At 36.7% G+C, this 26,371-nt stretch overlaps 1 protein-coding gene and 1 pseudogene across 7 annotated transcripts in view; one reads left to right on the plus strand and one right to left on the minus strand.

The window, feature by feature from the left end:
- Kansl1l (KAT8 regulatory NSL complex subunit 1 like) overlaps positions 1-26,371 on the plus strand; it is a 90,915-nt gene that overhangs the window by 21,062 nt on the left and 43,482 nt on the right. For all 6 annotated transcript variants that reach the window (XM_076550196.1, XM_076550194.1, XM_076550195.1 and 3 more), the window contains exons 3-4: positions 19,545-19,686; positions 25,889-26,086. In XM_076550196.1, the coding sequence (XP_076406311.1) occupies positions 19,545-19,686; positions 25,889-26,086 (340 nt within the window). The remainder of the gene's footprint in view (positions 1-19,544; positions 19,687-25,888; positions 26,087-26,371) is intronic.
- LOC107401003 (60 kDa heat shock protein, mitochondrial pseudogene) lies at positions 323-19,548 on the minus strand (annotated as a pseudogene). Its single transcript, XR_013044116.1, has 3 exons — positions 11,123-19,548; positions 7,131-7,219; positions 323-2,484 (listed from the first exon to the last, which is right to left on the minus strand). The product of XR_013044116.1 is annotated as a 60 kDa heat shock protein, mitochondrial pseudogene (transcript).

Below are 26,371 nucleotides of genomic sequence, written 5' to 3' on the forward strand. Positions count from 1 at the left end.
TTGAGGTTATGTCTGTGGTTAGCTGTAGTGTGAGTATGTTTCCCTAAGTATACATGTGTTCCTAGTATGGCAATGGTGAGAGAATGTGTGAGCGTTGAGAGGGGACTCTTACTAGGAGGTCATGTGGTCATGTCCTAAGGTAATTCTTACAAGGGTTGCTGTAAAATAAGAAGAGTAACCCCTCACTGGTTTCACTGGCTTCTAATCTCACCTTATGATATCTGACTTCATCACTACCATAGTAATGCCATTTGGCATGATATAATACAGCCAGGAATTCTTCACCAGAAGCAGAAGGGGTTGCAATAACTGGGTTGCCAGTCTTGGACTTTCATCAAAAACATCAGCTAAAATAAACCTTTCTTCACAGGGTACCAAGTGTCAGCTACTTCATTATAGAATAGTAACAACCAGTACATTTGTTTCCAGCTTAAAATAGACTCACAGCTGAATCACTTTTGTGTCTCATGGTTACCACATGCAAAACCTCATACTACAGAAAAGATTAGGGAATCAAAGCACAACAGAAAATCGCTAGATCATGAAGAACAAAGAGATTGTATTTTAAAAATAGCAATAATAAAAATGGCACCAAGAAATCTGTATCTAATTAACAGTTAATTCTTGAATGTAAAAGATTAAATTCTTAAGACAAGAATTGCTGAATGGATTGAGGAAAAACAAAGGCCCAACTAGAAACACCTCAATAAGAGATTTCAGCTTTAAAAAGATACAAAGTCCAAGGAGTTTAAAAAAAGATACTCCATGAATATATAAACTAGAAGAGAGCAGGGGTTAGCAATACCCATAGCAGGGAAAAACCAGACAAAACCTGTAAAACAAAATGGGTCATTATATACTGGTAAGTAGTTTATCAAAAGATAGAAAATTATAAATACACACCTACCCAACTTTGGGGTAACTAATGTAAAAGGAAAAAAATTGAGATCAGATTTCCCTATGTTGCCGAAGCTGGTGTGGAATTTAGTGTATACCCCAGGCTGACACTGAATTCAATATCCTGAATTTATCTCTCAAGTGCTCGGCTTGCTGGTGTACACTTTTCATACCTGTCTGTATGAAGCAAATTTGAATATATTTGACAAAACATACTAGCTAAGTAACAATAGATTTTAATAAGTCACATTCAGCAGTAGGTAAATCATCCATATAGACTATCTGAAAACCAGCCCTGGACTTGAGCTACACTTTGGATCAAATGGACCTAACAGACCATTCTATCCAACAGCAGCAGAATGTCCATTCTTTTGAGGCACACAAGGAACATTCTCTAGGGCACATTATAGATAGTACACAAAATAAACCTTAACAAGTTTAAGACTTAAACTGTATCTGTAAGGCCACTGAGATGGCTTCCTGGGCAAAAGTGCTTGTCTGGCAAGCCTCACAACCTGAGTTCAGTTCTGGAATCCACAGTGGAAGGAGAGAACTGACTCCTGCCTTCCACAAGTTGTCTCTGGTTTCCGCTTGTTCTTTATGGCATGTGGTGCCTGAAGTCGCACTTTTATAAACAAAAGTAATAAACTAAACAAAAAAACTTGCATCATGAACCTTTTATATTTAAAATGGAATGAAACTAGAAATGAGTAAAAGTTTGGGAAAATTGGCAAATAAATGGAAATTAAACATTTTTCCTAAAAAGCCAATAGATCAATGAATGAATTTACAGAGAAATTGTAAAATATTAGAGAAAGTAAAGTGGAAAACAACATACCAGAATATAGCAAAAGCTGTTATTAATAAGGAGGCTTGTAGAAATGCCTACATTACAAAAAAGTATGTGAAGTAATGTTAAGACATAAGGAAGTCAGAAAAGAATAAATTAGCCCTGTTATTGTAAGGTAAGAAATAATAAAGATCAGCACAGAAACAATGGCCAGTATCTGTAATGAATATAAATGCAAAACTCTTTACAAAAATAATTCAGTTAAAGGATTTAATTCATCAATTAAAATAATCATGAGCCATTATTTAGTGGAATTTATTCCTTAGATGCAAAGATGATTCAATATGCAAATTGATGAATATATTATGTTAGCCAAACAACAGAACTTTACATGATCATCTCAATAAATGGGAAAAAAATGAAACAATTCAACATTCTTTCTTGGTTAAAATTACCAACTTAGGTATCAAAGAAATGCATCTTACACAATTTACATGTGAAAAGCTCCCAGGTAATATCTTAGTAATAGTAAACTTGCAAGCTTTCCTTTAAGATAAGGAACAAGACATGGATACTTATTGTTCAGGCTGTTATAAGGAAACATTTTTGGCCAGGAAATGTATGAACTACAGAGATATTACTACTTGTATTTCTGGAGGGTTGGGAGTCTTCAGGTCAAAAAACTTACAGATTGAATTCTTGGAAATGTCTTCATACATGACACTTGTCTTCTAGCTAGGTTTTCACATGGTACTGGGAGTGGACAAGTCCACTGGCCTCTTGCAAGGACACCTGTCCTGTGATGAAAGCAGAACCAGTTATTTCCCAGTGACTACCTCTTAGAATCACAACACTGCTGTTAAGCTTCAGTATAGGAAGTCTAAGGGGGCGTGGACATTGAATCTCTAGAACCCTGCTGCTTCCTAGTCAAGACTGGAATTCCTAGCCAAATAGGGAAAAGGACATACAAATGCAAAAGGAAGATGCTAAATAGGGTGTTCAGAAATGATACGATCTCGTGGGAAAAACAGGTACCCTGAAAATTGTTAGAAATATGAAATCAGTTAACTTGCTGTATATAAAATCAATGTATAATACTGTTTATATACACTAATTCTAAACTGAAAATGCAATGAAGAATAAAAGTTCCTTTTACAGTAGCATGAAAACAAAGATAATTTAGGATTGACTTCAATAAAAGAAGTGAAAGATGTGTATACTAAAAGCTATAAAATATTGATAAAAACATCAAAGTAGACACAAATAAATGGAAAGATACTCTAATTATAGGCATTGTGGCAGATGCCTGTAATCCTATTCTTTAGTTCTTTCTCTGGAAACTAGTCATTTGTGTCCAGTTCATCCTGGAGAAAGATGCCAGGAGCATATAAATAGGAAGTGATAATCTCTTAAATGTTGGGAAAATTGGACAGACATCTACATGCAGAATAATGGAATTGAATCCTTATGCCATTCCATATTCTTACATTAATTTAAAATGAATGAAGATGTTAAACTCCTAGGAGAAAGTAGAGAGAAGAAGTTTGATGCACAGTCTTGGCAAAGATTTTCTGGGTCTGGCCTTAAAACACAGGCAACAAATGCAAAAACAGACAAATAGGAGTGCATTTAATTGAAACCTGATGTACAACAAAAGAAACAATATAAACAAAATATAGAATGGAAGAGAATATTTGCTAATCATACATCTAACAAGTTAATGGTCAAACTACATTCTCAAGCCAGACAAACAGTAATAAGAAAACAATTAAAATTGTTTTTTAAAGGACCCGAGTAGACTTTTCTCTAAAGAAGACATACAGATGGTCAACAGGTACTTCAAAACAAAGTAAATGCACTCAGCAGTACTACTTATCAGAAAAATACCAACTAAAACAACAATGAGATACTGTCTTACATGTGTATGTTATTGTGGTTAGGAGAAGGGTTACAAGTGCCAGAGGGAGTACAGAGTAAAGGAAAACTTTGTTGATAATGTAAATTAGTACAGTCATTATGGAAAAAAAGAAATTTCTTCAGGAAGCTCAAAATACAACTAACACCTATATTCCAGCAATCCTACTCTGGGCATTTATCCAAAGGGAATGAAATCAGTAAATTGAGTTCATTTCTGCATTACCATTTTCATATTCACCCACTATCAACTATGTAATGGAATATTATTCAGCCTTTTAAAAAAGTGAAATGCATCACTTGTTAAGTAGTTGAACATAGAAGTCAATAATGGAAAATGAAAGCATAATCTCACTTAGAAGGAGACTCTAAAGAAGTCATAACCTAGAAGCACAGAAGAACAGTGCTTACCAGAGCTGTCATAGGATGAAGTGGGAGAGAGGAGGGAGGAAGAGGAAGAGGAGGAGGGGGAGGAGGAGGAGGGCGAAAGAGACAGTCTTTCCATTTAGGAGAAGTAAGTCCTGGAGCTCTTTTGTCAGTATGCCGACTATTGGATGTAACATGACATTGTATGTTTGAAAGTCACTGAGAGTGGATGTCAAGTGTTGTCACAACTAAAGTGTGGGTGTGGCAAGGGGTGATTTCTAATGAGCCTCATTTAATCATCTCATATTGACTTGTAAGAAAACATCACACTCTATACAAAGAATCATGTATAATTTTTGTCAGTTTTCCCATAATAAATCTCATTAAAAAATGGTTTTATGTTGTCATAGAAAAATCCAAGCCCTGCAGAAACTATTTTGATAAATGATTTTTTTTTTTTTGGTTTTTCAAGACAGGGTTTCTCTGTGTAGCTTTGCGCCTTTCCTGGAGCTCACTTGGTAGCCCAGGCTGGCCTCGAACTCACAGAGATCCGCCTGCCTCTGCCTCCCGAGTGCTGGGATTAAAGGCGTGCGCCACCAACGCCCGGCGATAAATGATTTTTTAATGAAAATACTGCCATTAAATTTTTAAAACTAAATTTTTATTCTTAGAAAACAGCTAATGAACATTTATATGTACTTTCAGTGTAATAGTTCTTGGATTCCAGATGTGTACTTTCGATAACATCAATCCATTTTGTCTTCTTTTGAGACAAGGTCTCACTATGTAGCCCTGGCTGGCCTGGTACTAGCTATGCAGACCAGGCTGGCCCTGAACTCAGAGATTGGACGCCTGTCTCTGTTTCCTGAGTGCTGGGATTAAGGAATGTGCCACCATGCCTGGCTCCATATCACTGTTTCTAAAACTGGGATGTATATAAATATACATAAGTCATGAGTACAATTAATAGATTTCTCCAAATCATATTTCTGTTATTTATGGTGTCTTTAAATTGGTGTTGCATTGAGGAACTACAGTAGTTGAATTTGCGCATGTAAAAATTTTTAAAGATTGTTTACAATATTAACATTTATTGCTTTTAAAAATGATGTGTGAATTTTATGTATATTTGTTATATAGTAGAATGGTGTGAGTATGTGAAGTTTAATTTGGATTATTTCCAAACCACTTCAATCATGTTAATGTTTTTAAATATTCATGGTCAGACTTAGTCATAACTAAAGAGAAAGCCTTAGTGGCATATAAATATCTAAACAAAATGTTGAAAATTCTGTAGAAATACCCTCCTATAGCTCAGTTTATTGGCTTCAAATTTGCCCTATATTCCTGCTACATCAAAAGATCTCAGGTTGCAGATTCAGTTGAATACACTCTATTTTCCTTGTTACAAAACAAATTGAATAATGAAGTCTATCTCTAGGTGATACTTTAAACATTAATTAAGCTAGTCTCCATTGGAACAGAATGTCTTCAAGGACTTGCCTCAAAGGAAAAGCATGCTACAAACCTTTAAAGGATGGTCTGGTTAATTTTAGGTACAAACAACAGTGAAAACTATTTTTATAACAATTATTGTTAAGGATCAGTTTTTAAAGTTCCCTGGCACTTAAGTGTTTTCAATGTAAGTTTAGCTACTTTGCAGAATACAAGGCTATTTGGGAATGTATAAAGTATTTCAGAAATGCCTCGACTTACTTTTGCTTAAGTTGCAGTCACCTTTTCTAAGTAACAAAGGTACTTCTATTTTGGCTTCTGTTTGTTTTGATTTTGCTGCTGCTGAGGTAGTTATAGTACTCTTTTATCCTCTTTTTAGAGCTGTAGTAGTGTTTGGAAGAACTACCAGTAGGTCTTCCTAGGTAGTGCCTTAGCAAAAGATAGGTTTCCTCTGAGCTGTTTTAAATTGGAAGTTCAGAACTTTTTTGTTGGATTTTAACTCCACTTTCCCTTCAGCTGGATCTTTAGGTAGTGTTCAGTCTACATAATTGTCTACTTTCTTGAACAAAAGAAGTATGTGCACATACATGTACACATACAGAATGCTTATTGAATTATTGATTTGTCCTTTGCAAGTATGCTTCAGTCTGCTTTACAAATTAATTATGCTTTTGTTTCTTATGTCCGTAGTTGTCAATATACATAAGAATTGTATAAGGACAGTTAAGAATACTTAACAGACCGTTAAGTCTCAAAATTCTTTCTATTAGCTGGATGATGGTGGTGCACACCTTTAATCCCAGCACTCAGGAGGCAGAGGCAGAGGCAGGCGGAGTTTGAGGCCAGCCTGGTCTATGCAGTGAGTTACAGGATATCCAGTGAAACCCTGTCTTGAAAAACAAAACAAAAATCAAACCAAACCATATTCTATTCAAGAGAAAAAGGGTGGTAGCAATAGTGTATATAAATATACACCCCAACTTCTTTCTCTCTTCCTTTGTGTTGAGAGGGTTTGAGAGAGGGAGAAGGAGGGTCGAACCAAATTTTCTTGGTGATGTGTGAGTTCTTTTAAAGTCATACTAGAAGCTTAGTTTAGGCAGTTTACATGGTTAGTTTTGCTGGCTAAACTAGGTTCTCGGTTAATTTAAATAGTGCTTCACATTGTGCCATTCTTTCATTTATATTTGAAAACTCTTTAATACCCACTCCCCTTAATTTTGTTTCTCATCAGAATTCCTAAAGTCCACATTTCTTTCCTTCTGTCTTTTTTTTTTTTGTGTGTGTGTGCTTATGGGGGCAGAATCTTGCTGTGTAGCCCATGCTGGGCTTGGGTCCACTATCTTCCTGCCTACATACCCCTAAGTCCCAGGATTAGGGGCATGAGCCAGCATGTCTGGCAGACAGTGAACACATTAAGAACTTGTTAACGTTCTTATGGCATAAAGTATTGTTGAAGGAGATATTTATTAAGATACATGCTAAGCTGTCATAGGAGGGGAACCTCCATATACATAGGATTTTTTTTCTCACTTAACAGTAATTAGGCATGCCCAGATTTTGCTGAGGATCTGTTAGCTTGAAATCTCCCTAAGATCCTGCACTGATTCATTAGCACTTCATCTTGTTTCCACACCCAACTAGTTTTAAGGAGCCACTCAATTAGATTTAAAGGCAAGGTCTAGCAAATGTACAAATTATCTTGGCTTACCTCTTATAGTCAGACTTTGAAACTTAGATTTCAAAGCATTTCAGATTGGAAAATAGAGTCTCCAGCTGTTCTGCTCAGGGCTCAGAGTTCTGTTACCAAAAAGTTGAATATGTTAGTGAGTATTTACAATCCCAGCATTCTGGATGTTGAGTATGAAGGATCATGAACCTGAGAGCAATTTGGAGCTATAAAGTGAGTCTGAGATTAGCCTGAAGTGCATGGTATGACTCTCTCTCAAAACACACACACACACACACACACACACACACACACACACACACACACACACACACACACACACACACAGTAAGACAGACAGAAAGAAAAATGACTAGATACTGGGAGAGGGACTGCATATGTGCTGTCTATTTGCTTATCTTTGGTTTTCCATAAAGTCATATACCCCTTTCTTCTATATAAAACATACCAATTCCTCAAAGATGACAAGCTAGAACCATAGAGTGGAGTAGAGTATTCCTCTATTATGTTCAGATGTGGCTCATCATCTTGTGATGAGCTACAATTTAGTGGACATATTTTATATCCCTCTTGACCTTCTGTTTCTTACAGGATGCAGCAAGGGCAGGAAAATCACAATAAAACTAATAGGAGAGCCGAGAAAAGGGTCAGTGGGTAAAGTGCTTGCTATGTAAGAATGAGGCTCTGAGTTTTGATCCCCAGTTCACATGTAAAAATCTGGGTGTAGCCTAGCTATAATACCAGTGCTGGGAGATGGAGGCAGGGAGATCCTAGGAGAGCTGGCCATTGAGTGTAGTTAATTGGCGAACTCCAGGTCAGCCAGTGAGAAGCCCTATCCCCCCAAATCAGGAGAGCACTCTAAGAAGATACCTGAGGTCTACACCTCTGGCTTCAACAGGTGCATCTAACATCATACACATAAAACTCTCATTGGTTAAGAAGAAAAATGTGGATATGTATTCACAATAGCTCCTGGTCTTTATAATACCAAGACTTGCTGTAGTAGTGAAGTAATTAATGTCTTAGAGGAACCCTAATTTTGTTTTGTGAAGTAATAGTCTTTTGTTTTTGTAGCATCTCACTTTCCTGGAAATGTGTTCTCATTTCTTTTGTGATTATATGACTTTTATACCATTATTGGATGTTACACTACATTCTTAACCCTGAATCCCCAGAATTAGTTTCTGTTAGTCTCATGGTAGCTTTTGCTAATAGAGTTCTCAATGTTTCAATTCTTTTTCCATCTAATAAATTAGATACAGAAATACCAAAGTCAAACTTCTTCTTTGCTGGTAACTGAGCTTTGTTAATTTGCTGTTTCTTGAGACCATCCAATTCATCATCAATTTAATGAGTTGTTTCTTTTTTTTTTTGTCATTTACTATATACTTGCTTGAACAAAGCTTAAAAGCAAGATGAAGTTGGTGCAGTTAAATAAGCCAATAATTTAATAACCCACCAAAATAATTTTTAGAGAAGGCTAACACTGAACAATCTTTTTTTCATTCAATTATATATATATATACATATATATATATGTATATATATATATTTATATTTAATTTTAAATGTCGAATGTCATTTCTTGAAGGGGGTAGGAGGTTAAATACAGGCTTACAGCACAATGGGAGGACCCTGGAGGGCAGAAGTTCGCTACTGATGTTTTACAATCTTGCATCTGAGCTGTTAATGGCCGTTATTCAGGATACACAGACAAGGAACTTCCCTTAAGCATTCAGGGGGGTGGAACCTGGCAGGGAATTAGTATTGGGAGGATATCGAGATCAAGGTCTGCAAGCAAGGCAACAGTTATGAACAATCTTCTTTTTATATGTTTGTGTGTTTGTATGGCCAATTAAAGATAGATGTATATGCATATATACACAAAGAAGAATAATTAACAGTAGACACACACCTTTAAATGACAGAGATGATGAGAGAAGAATATCTGTTGTGAACATACTTAAGGAAGACATAAAACAAGATAAATTGAAAATAAAATTACCACTGAACTTTGGGTATCTGTAGCTAGAGTTTTCCTGCCTTGCCCACAGTCAGGACAAATCTTGGTCACCCACCAGTCCCACAGCCACTCAGACCCAACCAAGTCAACACAGAGACTTATATTGCTTTCAAACTGTATGGCCATAGCAGGCTTCTTGCTAACTGTTCTTATAGCTTAAATTAATCCATTTCCATAAATCTATACCTTGCCATGTGGCTCGTGGCTTACTGGCATTTTCACATGCTGCTTGTCATGGAGGTGGCTGGCAGTGTCTCCTTCTGCCTTCCTGTTCTTTTATTTCTCCTCTCTGTTAGTCCTGCCTATACTTCCTGCCTAACCACAGCCAGTCAGTGTTTTATTGATTGACCAATCAGAGCAACTTGACATACAGACCATTCCCCAGCACAGCCAAGTGCAGATCATCTCAGACACCTGTACTCAGGCCCATGGTCCTAATCATCCTCTATGCGGACCTGCTGGGTAAAGCCATGAGGAACCCAAGAACAGGCTCCCACAGCACATACAGAACATCCCACAGCAGTTATCCAAAATAGAAACCTATTTTTATCTTAGGAAGAAAATGGCTATTTAGATTTGTTCACTAAATAAAATACTGCTACCCTTCATTAGAGTATATGATTTCAGAAACCAATGGAATGATAAAGTGGAAATGCTGAAAAGAAACATCCAAGTAATGCTATCTGTTCAGTGAAGTGATTTTTTTTTAAACAGGGAAAAATGACATTTCCAAATAAGTTAAAAATTGACAAAACTCAGTATAAATGTACTTTAAATATTTTTTTTTCTTTTTTATGCACATCCCAGGATTAGGAATGTTCGAGAGAGAGGAGAGGAGGAGAGGGGAGGGGAGGGGAGAGGAGAGAGGAGAGAGGAGAGTGGAGAGTGGAGAGAGGAGAGGAGAGGAGAGAGAAGAGAAGAGAAGAGAAGAGAAGAGAAAGAAAGAGAATTATCTTGTAGGCATGGCCACTGTGTCCATTCTGGGACTTTTCTGTCTTTACAGCATCTACTGCAGGTAACAGAGGAGCTGCCCGGCAGCATCTAATATAGCTGTTCTCACACTCTTTCTGGAATCAACGATTCCCTTTTCTATCATGTTCACAACATCTTCAAGCATAACATCCTAACTGGCTTCTAAAGGAACTTCACAGGATTTTCTCAAGTATCAGAGTTTCTTCAATACCTGTATTCTTAGCAATAGTCATTACAGGAATTAAGTGCTATTTCACTTTCTACCACTGTCCTCATCTTTTTTTTTTTTTTTTTTTTTTTTTTTTTGGTTTTTTTCGAGACAGGGTTTCTCTGCGTAGCTTTGCGCCTTTCCTGGAACTCACTTGGTAGCCCAGGCTGGCCTCGAACTCGCAGAGATCCGCCTGCCTCTGCCTCCCGAGTGCTGGGATTAAAGGCGTGCGCCACCACCGCCCGGCCACTGTCCTCATCTTTACCAGTACACTGTCATGAGTCCAAGCAGAACTCTCCCCAAACCCAACAGTGCCACCTTCTACAGCTGCTCTTACAAGATTGGGAGCATCTGTAACTCCTGTCGTGCATTTCAACATCACTTGTCCTCCGAGCCATAGAATAGCCACTCTGGCAGTTCAGCCAGTCGTTTATTTAGCTTTTCAACTTGAACGTTGTCACCAGTTCAAGATCTAGTTTCAGCCCCTCTTCTCCAAACACTGAGCCACCAGTAACAATAGCCACATCTTTTTCTTTTTAAATTATTTTATTTTTGGAGATAACTAAATCATTTCCCTCTTTCCTTTCCTCCTCTGAAACCCTACTCTATAACTGTCCCTGCTTTCCTTCAAAATTAGTCTCCTTTTTCCAGTAATTGTTGTTACATGCATGTATGTATATGTATGTGCATGTACTTATATGTTCCTAAATATAACCTGCTTAGTCTGTATAGTATTACTTGTATGTTTTTGGCTGACCAGTTGGTATTGGATAACCAATTAGTGTGTTCTTCCTGGGGAATATTACTTACCCTGCTTTCAACATTCCTTAGTTGTCTGTAGTTCTTTGTGTAGGGTTGAGGCCTCGTGGTCTTTCCCCTGTCCACTTTGGCAAGTCTGTTGTTGTCATTGTTCAGCTTATGTTTAGGTAGTCTGCTGGTGAAACTTCATGGGTTTGGCTTCTGAAATTTAATAGACACAACCTCAAAACAAACTCCCTGATTTTTGTCTCTTACAATCTTTCCCATCCTTCTTCTTCAATGTTCCCTGAGCCTTAGGGGCAGGAGTTGTTTTGTAGATATATTCATTGGGAGTGGACTCTACTAGGCAGTTTGATAGGTTGTGGTTTTCTGTACAGATGGCCATCTTTTTTAAAGAGAAGTTTCCTTGACAAGGGGTGAGGACAAATATTTAGAATGGAGTTAGGGATTATGATGGTGTAGTAAAGTGGTGATTGTAACTTCTTCTCTAAGATCCATAATTTCCCTAGGCCTGAGTAGTTGGCTAGATTTTGAGCACTAGATATTATTTCCCTTTTGTTTAGTGGGTCTTAAGACAATTATATAGCTACTGGTTACTGCCTAGGTATGTGTGCCATTGCTACATCCGTAGGGTTATTGTGCCACGCTAGTCATTGTGATTTATGGGTGTCATAGCTGGGTAGGATTGTTGGTTGCTTCCCTCCTTTAGAAGCTTCCATGTTCTTTCAGGTACCATAAAAGCTAGTCGCCAGAGAGGAGAATAGGCACATCATTAAGCTGGTGCTATTGTCTACACCCTGGAGCTTTGACTGCTACAACCTGAAAAGCAATTTTTATCCCATTCAAAAGAAGTATACTTAGAGTTTTTCCATCAGTGTCTTCAGTGATTAGAACCAAAGACTTCTGGTGAGCATGGAAATATCAAGAGTAGGTACAATAGACTGGACACTAGAAGTTTCCTTTTCACTCCACAGAACATCGGCATCTTGGAAAAGCACATTTTCAACCTCTGGATATATTAAAAACACATTGGGAAATATATCCTTGATCAAATGTCATGTCTTCAATATAATTCATCATTGAAGGTTTTCTATCCTTCACTTTAATGATTCCTTTTTTTCCCAAAACTTTTGTCATCGAGTAAAAAATGTTTCCATTCCATTTGCAGAAATTGTAGCAACTTAAGAAATTTCTTCCCTGATTGTCACAGGTTTATATTGCTTTTTAAGATCGCCAATTAATAGCATCAGCAGCCAGCATGGCACTTCTCCTGATTTTCACTGGATTGGCACCTTTGCTGATCTTGTCAAAGCCTTCCTTAGCAATAGAGTATGCCAAAACAGTAGCAATGGTGGTGCCATCCACAGTCTCTTCATTTGTGTTACTGGCAAGGTCTTGATCAAATTTAATATTTTCACATTTACCCTTCAAATCTATTGCCTTTGCAATAGTGATGCCATCTTTTGTTATTTTGGGACCTCCCCAACTCCTGTTCAGTAATTCTTGATCTTCACTTTATCACCGTTGTAATGACTACAGCATTGGCTAAAAGATGTTGTTGGTTGGTTGAACATGAAGAGTTGCGTTTCTGCACAAATTTTTAAAATCTTTAACAGAAGCCTGAGTGAGTTGAGGAGCCAATGCCTGGGAAACTGGTCTCATCTGTGAAAGAGTTGCGGGCAGTGGAAACATTTCTGCACTGTGTTGGTGAGAGAGCTACTGGTGAGACAGGTGGTCAGCCATGAGTGAAGGACAGAAAATGGGCATTAAATATATTTTCATAAGATATTCAGGATAAGGAAAAATCATACTTGTTTTAAACTCATAGCTATAGAAAAGAAAGAAAGACTTATTGGAAATGGTAAATATATGGATCTGGAATATGTAAACCACACATTTCCAAATATAGATGATAAAAATCAATAATATGAAATGCTTTTAGATGATACAAATCAATAATATGAAATGTTTTTAAGTGGGTGATATTAGAAATTGCATACCTTGTGTATTTATGTTATTATTTTAATTTCATATATTACTGAAGTGATGCCAATAGGAATGTTTGGCTATAAATGTATGTGTAGAAAAGAATGGTATAAAATCTGTGGTCTGTGCCTGCTTAAAAAACTCTAAAGCTGGGCTGGAGAGATGGCTCAGAGGTTAAGAGCACTCACTACTTACTCTTCCAGAGGTCCTGAGTTCAATTCCAAGCAACCACATGGTGGTGGCTCACAACCATCTGTAATGAGATCTGGCACCCTCTTTTGTATACATAACAAATAAATTTAAAAAAAACCTCTAAAACTTATAGCAAATGCAATACAAAGCAAAAGGCAGTGGTGGGGAGGTGGGGGGGGGAAGAACCCTAGAAATCAAGGAATAATGAACCACAGATCTTTGTTCAAACTGAGTTGATAAACAATTCTAGGCTGATTAGGAAAAATGACCCAAAGCAAGAAAACCATTACTAAAGATATTACAGGTATTATTACAATAACTATGGACTATTATGAGCGATTATGTGCTAATCAATGAAAATGTTAGCACCAAATAGTTTGATGATTTGCAATAAAATTATCAAATATTACTAAAGAGAAAACATGATAGACATTTTATCATTTAGAAACACTTACTTGATAATTAACAATCTTTCCACATGGAATTTCAGGCCTAGATGTTTTCACTGATTAAAAATTTTGAAACAGATTTGCAAATAATCACAATTCTATAAAAACTCCTTGAAAGGATAAAGGAGAAAAAAAATATTTCCCACTTCCTATGAGGCCAGCACTAGCTTCATTCTGACACTACACAAAAATGTAAGAAAGCAGCAAAAATATATCTGCTTTCACTCTAGCCAACAAAACATCCAAGAGTAGATATCAAACAGAATGTGGCACAGTATCATGATCACACACATTATGAGAGGAAGGAAAATGATTAAACACTGAACATTTAAATAAAAATTAATGCCAAAAGTAATGTGACAAAATTCAACCCCACTTATAATGACAACATATCAACTACATACTCCCTTCCTCAAGACAAACAAAACATATTCAGACCACTGTTCCATAAGCATACATACCTTAGGGCATCTCTCATTTGCCTATCTGTGTATAGACTGGGAATGAAGTTTTCTAATAAGGTAAGTTTAATGAAAGAATTACACCAGTAAGAAAGCCCAGTCGGATGTGGATATGGTATTTGCACAGGCATTAGTTATTAAAGGAAAGGACCACCGCAAAATCCTTTGGGAAGCAGAAGATGCATATGAGAAAAAATCTTCAGCAGCTGTTGGCAAACAAACCCATGAACCAAATCTGATTTAGTTCCTGTTTTGAAAGTAGTTATATTGGAACACAGCCATCCATGATGTGTATGGCCTATAGCTACTCTCATATTACAAAGGTAGAGCTGACTAGTTAGAGAGATCCTGTGGGCAACAAAGCCCAAAGTATTAACTGTCTGATTCTTCACAGAAAAAGTTTCTAACCTCTGGTCTAAAGGAAAATAATTCCAGAGAATAAGATTTTTCTAGGTGAGCAAATACCAGTTGAGAAGTTTGACCCAGTTCCTTTTTCTAGGACAAATCTTTCTTTTCCATACATAGTCATTTCTTACAAGTAGATATTCTCTCTTGATATTTAGTCATCATCAGTTTGCAATATTAGTGAGCTAACAAAACCTTGTGTTAAAGGAAAGATTAAATCATACATGTCTTTCTTTAGGTCTCGGCAGTCTAAGATGTAATACTGGAAAGCTCTTGCTTCAGTAACTTCATTTCAAAGCCAAAATCTAGACTGTAGGTTCAAGTCTAAAAGTGGTTAAGTGCACGTGCTGCTTTTGCAGAGGGCCTGGACTTGTTTCTCAGCACCCACCCACCTCAGTCCAGTTCTGGGGGCCCCTTGCTCTCTCTTGCTTGCTATGGAACTGGGCATGCACATGTTCTACATGCATATATGCAGGCAAACACCCCCAAATAAAATTTTTTTAAACTTTATTTATTTTTTAAGATTTATTTATTTATTATGTATACAGTGTTCTGCTTCTGCTTGCATATATCCCTTCAGGCCAGAAGAGGGCGCCAGGGATCTCATTACAGATGGTTGTGAGCCACCATGTGGTTGCTGGGAATTGAACTCAGGACCTCTGGAAGAACAGCCAGTGCTCTTAACCTCTGAGCCATCTCTCCAGCCCCCCAAATAAAATTTTAAGTTATAACAACACCCAAGGGATATTGCAGCCAAAATTATTTAAATGTGTTATTTCCATCATCAAGTTAAGTGTTGACTATAAGTAAGCAAGGATGGAAATTTAAGACATAGACTATCTTTTGGGGGACGTACTGGTTTATCTGAGCCCAGTGGTGTCCACACTTAGATGTGTTTGCCTTGCTTTTTTTATTAGAGATGGGAATACCACCAGTGGTCACTAACTGGTGGTCTGTGGTTAGTTTTGCACTTCTCTGAGATGCAGCGAGCCATTATTCTTAGGTTTAGGAGCCCAAACTTATACTAATTACATATGCCTCAAATTATACAGGTTCTCTAATATATGTTATCTATGTTCTGATTGGTCTACACTATAGTTATATCATTGATTATATTTGTTGTTTATATAAGCCATATTTTGACTTTAAATGCAAAAGTTGTCATTCTTCAAAAAAAGTCAACCATGTACTTATTTGTTACATGTTTACAACTTAATATTTTTAAGAAAGACATTTTTCAGCAAGGAAGTACGTTGGATGAAAAAACTTGTTTAGTCTCTTCACATCTAGCAAACAGGCTTTTAATCACCCATAGTAAAGTGTAGGATAAATTATCCATTGTAAAACATGCATTCCACACACCATTAGGCTTTAGTGTGATTTGGTTCATTTACATTTAATCTAGTACTGCAATGTCACTTAGTGTAATTTGACAGAATTTGTAAACATAAAAATGTGTGGGATACTAACTTCAGGTACAGTAACTTTACCAGAAATTTAATATGAAGAAATGAAAATTTTTCCTCTTTTGTATTTGATCATTTGTCATCAATTTCATAACCAAGTCAAAGTGAGTGTTTAATAGAGAAATTTTCTAACTGAAGCAAAATGTAATAAAAGAATTTGAAAAAAAATCCTTTGTTTTCTTTATGGTCTCTTCCATAAAGAACTCCCCTAATTCCACTGGTTTTCAATGAACTTTGCATCTTACTTATTGTCTCTGTTTCTCAGTCCAAACGGTTTTCAGATTGTTTCAGTCAGAATAGGTTATATTTAGTAACAAGTTAGGATCATAATCTCAGTGCTTGAACACAGTGGAAATCTACTGTGGTTTATGCATTGAGCTCTCCTCCTACTCTCTAGAATGGTTTTAGAGCTATACTGTCTACACCAGTGGATTTGAAGGCCCTCAGGTGTATAAAACGATAGTCAGTTTTCCTTTTGGTCAGTAGTAGGCACATGGCTCCAACCTAAGTACAAAGAAGGCTGGACTATATAAGGGTAGCACTGAGGTATTTGGAGACAGTCTGTACCCCAGTCAGTTATATCTTGCTTGTTTCTTGTCATATCTCACTATAACTCTTTAGTAGTCACATTGCTTGGGAAAATAATCTCACCTGTGCAAATTGTGTATGGTATGGCTCTTGCCTTACTCTCCAAACTTCATTATTGGCATTTATTATTACTAAATATTTTCTATATTAAGCTATTATTAAATAGGCACTCTCACTTTGTTCATATTTATGAAAGTGTGATTTTTTAAAAAATGTACAAAATTTGCAATGTAATAATGTCAAGAGGAATCCTGCTGCATATGGTATTTTCATTCATAGTACAGGCAACTAAAATCTTTTAGAAATAGCCTTTTAGAAATACTGATATAAAATCCTATTATACTTATTAAATACTGTGTAGCAAAGTTACAATAGCCTTGTTTATCTGACAGAAAATTGTTTCTTTAATACGTTTTCTGGCTGAGTTGATATGAATATTCTATTATAAAGTTTATTATTACTGTTTTCAAGACAGGGTCTCACTATGTAGCTCTGGCTGTCTTAAAACTCACTATATAGACCAGACTGCCCTTGAGCTCACCGAGTTCAACCTGCCTCTGCCTCCTGAGTGTTGGAATTAAAGGCGTGTGTTACCACAGCTGGCCTTTTTGGTTTTTGTCTTTCATTTTGGTTTCCATTATGTATTTTCTAATCTTTAGCTTTTGGAACAGTTTTGGGTTCACAGAAAAACTGAGTAAATACCAGAGTTCCTGTGTACTCTCTGTTCCCCCAAATATACTTAGAATCAACATCCATACCAATTACTATTACTGATGAACCTATATTGATATGTTATCACCTGTAATTATCATTATGGTTCATTGTGGGGTAGTCTATGATTTTGATAACAAATTCATCTTAGGTACTTATTTTTTTTTAAAAAAAAATAAAGGTTCATATGTTTTTCTATTACATAGTTGTTAGTTCCAAGTTATACCTTCATGTTTTTGGTGATTTTTTTCCATTGGTAGTCTATATCTATTCATTTTCCCCCTTCCCATTTTCTCTTCCCCTCCATCTCTTCTCCTTCCCTCTTCCCCACTTTTCATCCTCCCCTCATACCATGTATGATTCCAGTTATTTATTTTTCTAGTTGATGTGGTTATAGTATTTTCATGAAATCATTTGCAATCTAAAATTACAGGTTCAAAGAATGCCCTGCCAAAAGATAGAGAAACTAAGAGGCTTCAACCTTTATTTCAAAACATGTATGAAAGTAGAGCTCCTTATAAACTCTTTGTGTTCTCTGTACTATAGAGCAAAGTCATTAGGTTTTTCACAAGATATCTATCTTAATAAACATCCAAAGACCCATGTCTTTGAGATAATTATTTGCAATGTAAGTCTGGTCATGGTGGCACATGCCTTCAGTCCAGCATTTGGGAGGCAGAGGCAGTTAGATTTCTGTGCATTTGAGGCCAGTCTGGGCCACAAAGCTAGTTCCAGGACAGCCCAGGCTATGTAGTGGAATACTATTAGAAAAAAAGAAAAGAAAGAAAAGCAAAAGAGAAAGAAATATAGTAGAGAATTCATATTTTTGTATATTATTGTCAATGCCTTTAAGTATTAGGTAGTCAATAGTGATACTTATATTGCACCAAGTAAAAATTACATAGTTAAGTACATTACAGTTTATTAAGTGAATTTAGGTATAGTTCAAATGGATTGTCCAATACTTGGCATCCACTTTTACAGGCAAAATTGTTTTTTAAAATTCTTCTTTTATACATTTCATCTTAACCATAGCCTCCCCTCCTTCCTCTTCTCCCAACCTGTCCCCTCACATCCCCTCTGCCCTAGATCTACTCCTCTACTGGTTCTCTTCAGAAAATTGAGCAGGCCTCCCAGGAATATCAACCGAACATAGCGTAACAAGTTACAATAAGACTGGGCACAAACCCTCAGATCAAGGCTGAACAAGGCAATCCAGTAAGAGGAAAAGGATTCCAGAGCAGGCAAAAGAGTTAGAGACACCCCCATATCCACAGATGGGAGTCCCACAAGAACACCAAGCAGAACACAACCATAACACATGCAGAGGACATAAACTTCATGATTGTCACATCAGCCTCTGTCAACCCTATGAGACCTGCTTAGTTGATTCTGCCAGCCATGCTCTCCTGTGTCTTTGATTCCTCTGGCTTTTACAATTCTTCCTTCCTCCCTCTCTTCCACAGTGTTCCCCAGAGCTATACTCAATGATTGGCTGTGGGTCTCTGTATCTGCTCCCTGAATCAGTTGCTGGATGAAACTCCTCTGATGACCATTGAGCTAGGCACTGATCCTATGAGTATAGCAGAATACCATTAGGAATCCTTTCATTGACTTTTTTCTTTTTCTTTTTGCCAGTCCTGTTTGGTTCTATCCTAGGTCTCTGGTCCTGATATCCAGGTAGTGTCAGGCATGGGCTCTTGTGGTGTGGCCCTCAAGTTGGATCAGTCATTGGTTGGCCACTCCTACAAGTTCTGAGCCACCATTATTCCAGCACATCTTGCAGGCAGAACAAATTGTAGATTGAAGTTTTGTGGTGGGTTTGTTGTCCCGGTCCCACCACTGGAAGCCTTGCCTGGTTATAGAAGGCCAGTTCAGGCTCAGTACCCTTATTTTACAGGATGTTGGAATTATCATTTTTGTTTCATTTTTACTTTGGCTCAGCCCCATGTAAGCCCTTAGCATTAATGACATATTAAATTACAGAAGGATTATCTACTGTTAGGTACATAATATTGCCTAAAGTCAAGTACTTGTGTAGTTGAATGGTGAGGAATCAAGTTACCTTCTTTGATAAGAAGTCAGCCGGTCATCTCTGATGCAGTGTAGATATTTGTAGAAATGGGATTTCATGAAAGCCATCAGGGAAGTTGTGAGCACTCTGAAGAGCTGACTGACTTTGGGCTGTGACTAACAGTGTTTGCTTTGTCCACAGTAACTCTAGTACTGAATGGAGGTGGCTTGTAGACAGAGCGCAAGTCGGCAGCCGATGGACTTGGCTTCAAGCTCAGATTTCAGAGCTAGAATACAAAATCCAGCAACTAACCGATATTCACAGGCATATTCGTGCCTCCAAGGTATTCTCAGTGTTCTATTTTTGTTAAATTTGTTACATGTATAATCTCTCCCCATTTCTGCATACAAAATAATTTTTAAGTTTCATAAAAGTAGCTAGTTTAAGATATTCATACATTAATTTCTTAAAACTGATGCTACTTTTGTAAAGCCTTTAGATATATTAACTAAGTTCCGGTTGATAAAAATAGTACACATTTTTTTCAAAAACTTTATTATGGTCATATATATGTATATCACAATTTGCCATCTTACTCATTTTATGTAAACAATTTCATAGTATTAAGTATTTTAATAGTATTAGGCATCCATTTCCTTAACTCTTCTCATCTTTTAAAACTGAAAATTCTATACCTATTAAACAGTGACTGTCTAGTTTTCCTTCTCCCTAACCTTAATAACCATGTCTGTTTTCAAGTATCTCATGTATGTGGAAACACAATAGTTACCTTTTTATGACTGGCTTATTTTATCGCCCACTGTCCTCCCATTTTATGCACATTGTAGTATAAATTTGCATCTTTCCTTTTCAAAAGCTGAATAATTGTATATTTATCACATCTTGTTTATCCAGTGATAGACTTAAGTTCCGCATTTTAACTGTTGTGAGTATGTTATTAATAGAGTGCAGAAAGTTTCTCTTCAGGGCACTCTTTTCAGTAGAACATGGTGTGTGCCTTTAATCCCAGCACTTGGGGAAGGGAGGCAAGTGGATTTCTTTGAGTTCAAGGTCTCCTTGCCTACACAGTGAGTTCCAAGTCAGCCAGGGCTCCATAGTGAGAGCCTTTCTCAGCAATAACCGAACACAAAAACACAGCACTCTTTCAATTATTTTAGCTATACATCTAGAAATGGAATTGCAGGATCGCATGGTAATTCAAGTGTTAATTTTTAATGAACTGTATTATACAGTTGTTCCAATTACTCCAAGTTGTGACCAATATTCTGCTTTTTTACTTTTAAAAAATGATAATACTGGATGTAAGGTGATATCTCTTGAGTTTTGATTTATACTTCCCTAATATTAATATTTATGATGTTGAGCATTTCTTTTTATGTTTACTGGTTATTTGTATATATTCTATGGAGAAATATCTAGACATCAAGTCTTTTGCTTTGCTTATTTCTAGCTGGCTTTGTTGTTGCTGAACTTTAGGAGTTCTTTGTACATTCTAGATAATTGTTTCCCTAATATGTGCTTTCCAAATCTTTTCTACCATTTTGTTTGCTGTAATTTTACTTTTTATATTCTTTTTATGAAGTCTAATTTATCTATTCTGTTTTTATCTGTGCCTTTGGTGTTCCCATGTTTTCTTCAAGAGTTTATAGTTTTAGGTCTTATAGTGAGGCATTTGGTCCATTTTGAGTTACCTTTTATATGTGGAGTTAGATAGAATTTAACTTCCATTCTTTTGCATATAGCTCTCCAGCTTCCCTAAGGCCAAATTAGTTGAAAAGATTTTGCTTTCTCTATTGAGTGGTTTTAACACCATTCTCAAAATCATTTGACCATATATGTAAATATTTTCTCTGTTCTTTGTTCTATTGGTCTATATGTCTGTCTACATTTGTCTGTTATTACACTATTTTGATTACTCTAGTCACTATAGAATCAAGGAGTGTAAGTCTTCCAGTTTTGGGTTTATGTTTTTGTTTATCAAATAAAAATTCAACATGCCACATGAGACAAAGTGAAAGCAGTGCTAAGGGGAGAATATATAGCTACAAGCACACAACAAAACAAAAGTCTCTGTGCACCAACCTGATTTTAAACCATTAGAAGGGCAGTCAGACCCAAAAACTTGCCAAGGAAAGGAAATAATACAAATTAGAGATAAATGTAAATGAGGATAGAAAAAAAAATCAAAGGTTTGGAGTTTCTGTTTAGTTGTTTTGTTATTGAGACAAGGTCTGACTATGTAGCCTAGCTGTCCTCAACCAATTCTTCTGTCTCAGCCTCCTGAGTGTCAGTTATACATTATGTATTACTAACCCAGCTTTGAGAAAATCACTGAAAATCAAAGTTGGTTCTTTTAGCCAGATGTTGTGGTACATACTGATAGTTGCAGTGCTTTGGGGTAGAGACAAGCCAATTCCTTGTATCCTCCCATTCCCCTTTACCTTTTTCCACGTTTTAAAATTGACCTCCTTTTCCCTCCCATTTCCCTAGTCTGATTATTTGTACCTTGTTCCCCTCTCTATTGCTCCTCACCCCCCCTATCCTGGCAATGGTCCCATTTTACTACAGACTATGCACTCATATCGCAAGATTTGGAGCTAGGAGCCAATAAGAGAACATGCAGTTTGTCTTTCTGGGTCTTGCTTGCCTCTCTCAATATGATCTTTTCTAGTTCCATCCACTCACCTGCAAAGTTCATGGTTTCATTCTTCTTTATAGCCGGATCGTATTCTCTAGCATGTATGGACCAGTTTCCCTGTCCATCTGTCAGCTGTGAAGTTGTTTCCATGCGTTAGCTATTGGGAATAGAATAGCAGTGAACACAGCTGAGGAAGCACCTGTAGAGCAGGATTTCGAGTCCTTTGGGCACATGCCCAGGAGTGGTACAGCTGCATCAGATGGTCGACTTATTTTAGCCTTTTGAGAATTCCCCACAATGTTTTACACAGAACCTGCACCAGTTTGCAGTACCACTAACAGGGAAGGAGGGGTTCCTTTCCCCTGCATCTTCTCCAGCATTTGATATGTTGTTGTTTTGTTGATCTTTGCCATTCTGACTGGGATCATATGAAATCACAAAGTTGTTTTGTTTTGCATTTCCCTAATTGGTAGGGATGATGAACATCTTTTTAGATATTCCTCAGTCATCTTTTCTCCATTCTTTCCCTCTCCATTTAGGTCCTAGGCCCATTTTTTGAATGTGTCATTTGTTGTTGTTTTGGACTCTGTATTTTGAGTTCTTTGTATGTTCTAGATACTAAACCTCTGTCAGATGTGCAGGTGACCGACATCCTCCCCCGTTCTCTGGGTTTCCTTTCACCTGCTTGTTTCTTTTTCTTTTTTCTTTCTTTCTTTCTTTCTTTCTTTCTTTTTTTTTTTTTTTTTTTTCGAGACAGGGTTTCTCTGTGTAGCTTTGCGCCTTTCCTGGAACTCACTTGGTAGCCCAGGCTGGCCTCGAACTCACAGAGATCCACCTGGCTCTGCCTCCCGAGTGCTGGGATTAAAGGCATGTGCCACCACCACCCGGCTTGCTTGTTTCTTTAGTTGTGCAGAGGCTTTTTACTTTCATGAGATCTCAATGATTGTTAGCCTTAAGTCTTGGGGAAAATGGAGTCCCATTCAGGGTACTGCCTATGTTTTTTTCTAGCAGTTTGTTTGTTTAGTCTTCAATCCATTTAGAGTCAGATTTTGTGCAAGGTGATGGAAAATAGATCTAATCTCATTCTTCTGCATGTGGACATCCAGTTTTTTCTCAGTACCATCTGTTAAAGATGCTTTCTTTTTTCCAGCGTTATGTTTTTGGCCTCTTTGTCAAATATTAAGTGGCTGAAGTTAGATGTGCTCATGTTTAGGTCTTTGACTTTATTTCATTGGCCCACATGTCTGTTTTTGTACCAATATATTGTTTTTATTATTATGTCTCTGTAACATATCTTAAAATCTGGAATTTTAATCCCCTCAGCATTGTTCTTTTTATTCAGAATTGTTTTGGCTATCCATGGTTCTTCTGTGGTTCCATATGAAGTGTATAATATTTTTTCTGTTTCTGTGAATAATGAGATAGGGATTTTGATTTGGAGTACACTGAATTTGTAAATATATTTTTGTAGAACTGTCATTTTCACAATGTTAATACTAACAACCCATGAGCAATGGTGTTCTTCCATATCCTAATGTCTGTCTCTTTTTCAGAGGTCCCTCATTTCCTTGGCTTGGCTTATTCCTAGGTATTCTCGGAGGCTATTGTGAATGAGAGTGGTCTATGATCTCCTTCTCTGTATGTTTGTTTTTTGTGTATAGAAAAGCTATTGATTTGTGCAGGTTGATTCTGTATCTTGCCATGTTGCTGAGTTTGTTTACTGTTCTAGGAGTTTTCTGATAGAATTTTTGGAATCTCTATAGTTTATCATCTGAAAAGAGGGATAGTTTTACTTCTTTTCATATGTGTACTGAAGAATATGTTTTAAATTTTTTCTTGTTATTTTGAGCTTTAACTCATACATGGCTTAATATATGGTCTTTTGGGAAAATGGTACAGTGTATACTTAGGAATCTACATGCTGCTATTGGATAGGTCTATGTATGTCTGTTAAATCTATTTAGTCTTTCACTGTGTTATGTCCTGTGCTTATTTACTTTTTATCTTACCTTCAATAGTGAGTTATTACTGTGCAACTATTTCTTCGCTTTTATTTTGTTTCCTGTATTTTGATGGTCAATTATTAGCTGTATAAATGTGTGTAATTGTTATGTCTCTACTGACTGACATTAGTATTACCACCCTGTTCTCTTTTGGTTGCGATTTGTGTGGTATGTTTTTCTATCATTTTCAGTTTATTATATCATTGGATTAAGAATGTCTTCTAGACAGGTTTACATTGATACATTTTTTTATTCATTTCTGCTAATCTGTGACTTCTGATTGGAGGGTTTAATCTATTTATAATCAAAGTCATTAATTACAAGGATCAATTTACTTTTGACATCTTATTGTTTGTTTTCTGAATATTGTATGATTTTTTTTCTCTCTTTTTTTTGCATTCCTGTCCTTTTTTTGTTCATTTTATTTTGTACTTTATTTTATTCTGGGGGTAGGGTTTCACTGTGAAGTGCTGGGTGGCTAGGAAGTTGATATGTAGATTGGTTTGGCTTTGAATTTACATACATTCTCCTTCTTCTGCCTCTCAAGTACTTCGCTTAAAGATTTGCTTATTTTTGATGTTGAAAGTCCTCCTGTTTTTCTTTTGTGTATATATTGTAGTTATTTTCTTTGGTTACTACTTGAGATTGCTTCTCACTTTACAAAACTTTAGCATTCTAATATGAATTTGTAACAGTACAACTTCAACAATCTTCTTCATTATTATAAAATTTCATGTTGGTGTCTTTTATGCCACAAAACATAAATTAATAATTCTTTTAAATATACTGATCTCTTAAATAATAATAGAAGACAAAAGTTTTAGTATAAACCATTGTTTTAGTACTGCTTGTTTTTATAATTCTCATGTATTTTCTTTTATGAACTTTTTGTTTCCAACTTTTTTTTTCTTAAAAATCTCAATTATCCCATTGAATTTTTCTTCTATTCTGTTGATTTTCTCCTATTATGTTGCTCTCTTTTCTCTCCAGGTCATAGATTGATTTCTTTACTTCATTTATCTCTTTGAGTCCTCTTGGAGCTCACTGATCATTTTTGCTAGTAAGCTTTTTAGGCCTTTATCTGGAATTCTATCTTTTTTAGTATTTTTTAATTTAGTAGCTATTATTTTTTGGAGTTGTTATAGTGGGCTTTTGGTTTTGTGTATGTCTGCATTCTCTTTTGATTTGGGTATCTTTTATGGTTTTTGGGAAATCTTTTAGGTGATTTGCATACTCCTGTGCTCTCAATCCCCAGTTCTACTTTTTGATGTGGCCCTTTTCCTTTTCCCCTTCCCTCTGTAGGTGGGGAGGTGAAACTGTGGTTGACTTTTCTTTCTCCTTTTCAGTCTATTATTTGTTTCTCTGTAATTTTCAGGTGCCCCATAACTTTTTTGGTAGATTTCCAAGTTCTGTTTCCCCCTTTCTTTGTGGATCAAGGCTTGCTTGCTTGCTTTCTTTTTCTTGGCACTTCTCCTCAACTATGGCACAGGCATATAGAGATGGTTTTTAGTCCACTATCTTACTCTAGTGGCCCAATCACACAGGATAAAAAAAATAAGCTGTTTTTTAAAATAATGTTTGTGTGTGTGTGTGTGTGTGTGTGTGTGTGTACGTGCGCGCGCATGCATGCATGCTCTCAAAGGCCAGAAGAGTTTGTTGGATCCCTGGAGCTGGAGTTTTAGTGGTTGTAGACTGCCCGACATAGGTGCTGTGATCCAAACTCAGTTCCTCTGAAAGAACAGTACATGCTCTTAACTGCTGAGCCATCTCTCTAGCCCCAATCATCCAGTTTTTTAAGAGAGAGAAACTGCATTTTTAATTTTACATCTGTTTCCTATGAGGACCGTAGGATGTGATCACTTTTACTGTTTTTTACCCCCTAGGGGATAGTGATCTTAGAAGAATGTCAGCTTCCAAAAGACATTTTGAAAAAACAAATACAATTTTCAAACCAAGCAGTTTCCTTAAACACTTCAGTGAATTCTCAGATTCCCCAGCGGAGCCAAGAGCCTTTGCCAGAGCACGATTTTGAGATGTCACCAAGCAGTCCTACACTCCTTCTTCGAAACATAGAAAAACAGGTAAGCTTAGAGTGTCTGCTTTATCAAATAACTGTAGAGTTTTTGCTTCATAAACTATTGATAGGGTTTAGATATCAAATATCCTCCATAAGTCATGTGTTCAGCATTAGTCTCTATCTCATAGACCCAGTCCATGAGGTTCTGAAGGTTCTTGAAGGCTCATGAAGGTTCTGACCAGATCAGTGCAGTGACAGATCTGTCATTTGTTAGAAGTTATAAGGTGGGGTCTTGTTGGAGAAAGTAGGCCACCAGGAACACATTTTTAAGAAACAAACACTATGGCCA

This window comes from Peromyscus maniculatus, chromosome 13, assembly GCF_049852395.1.
Source record: "Peromyscus maniculatus bairdii isolate BWxNUB_F1_BW_parent chromosome 13, HU_Pman_BW_mat_3.1, whole genome shotgun sequence".
NCBI lineage: Eukaryota > Metazoa > Chordata > Mammalia > Rodentia > Cricetidae > Peromyscus > Peromyscus maniculatus.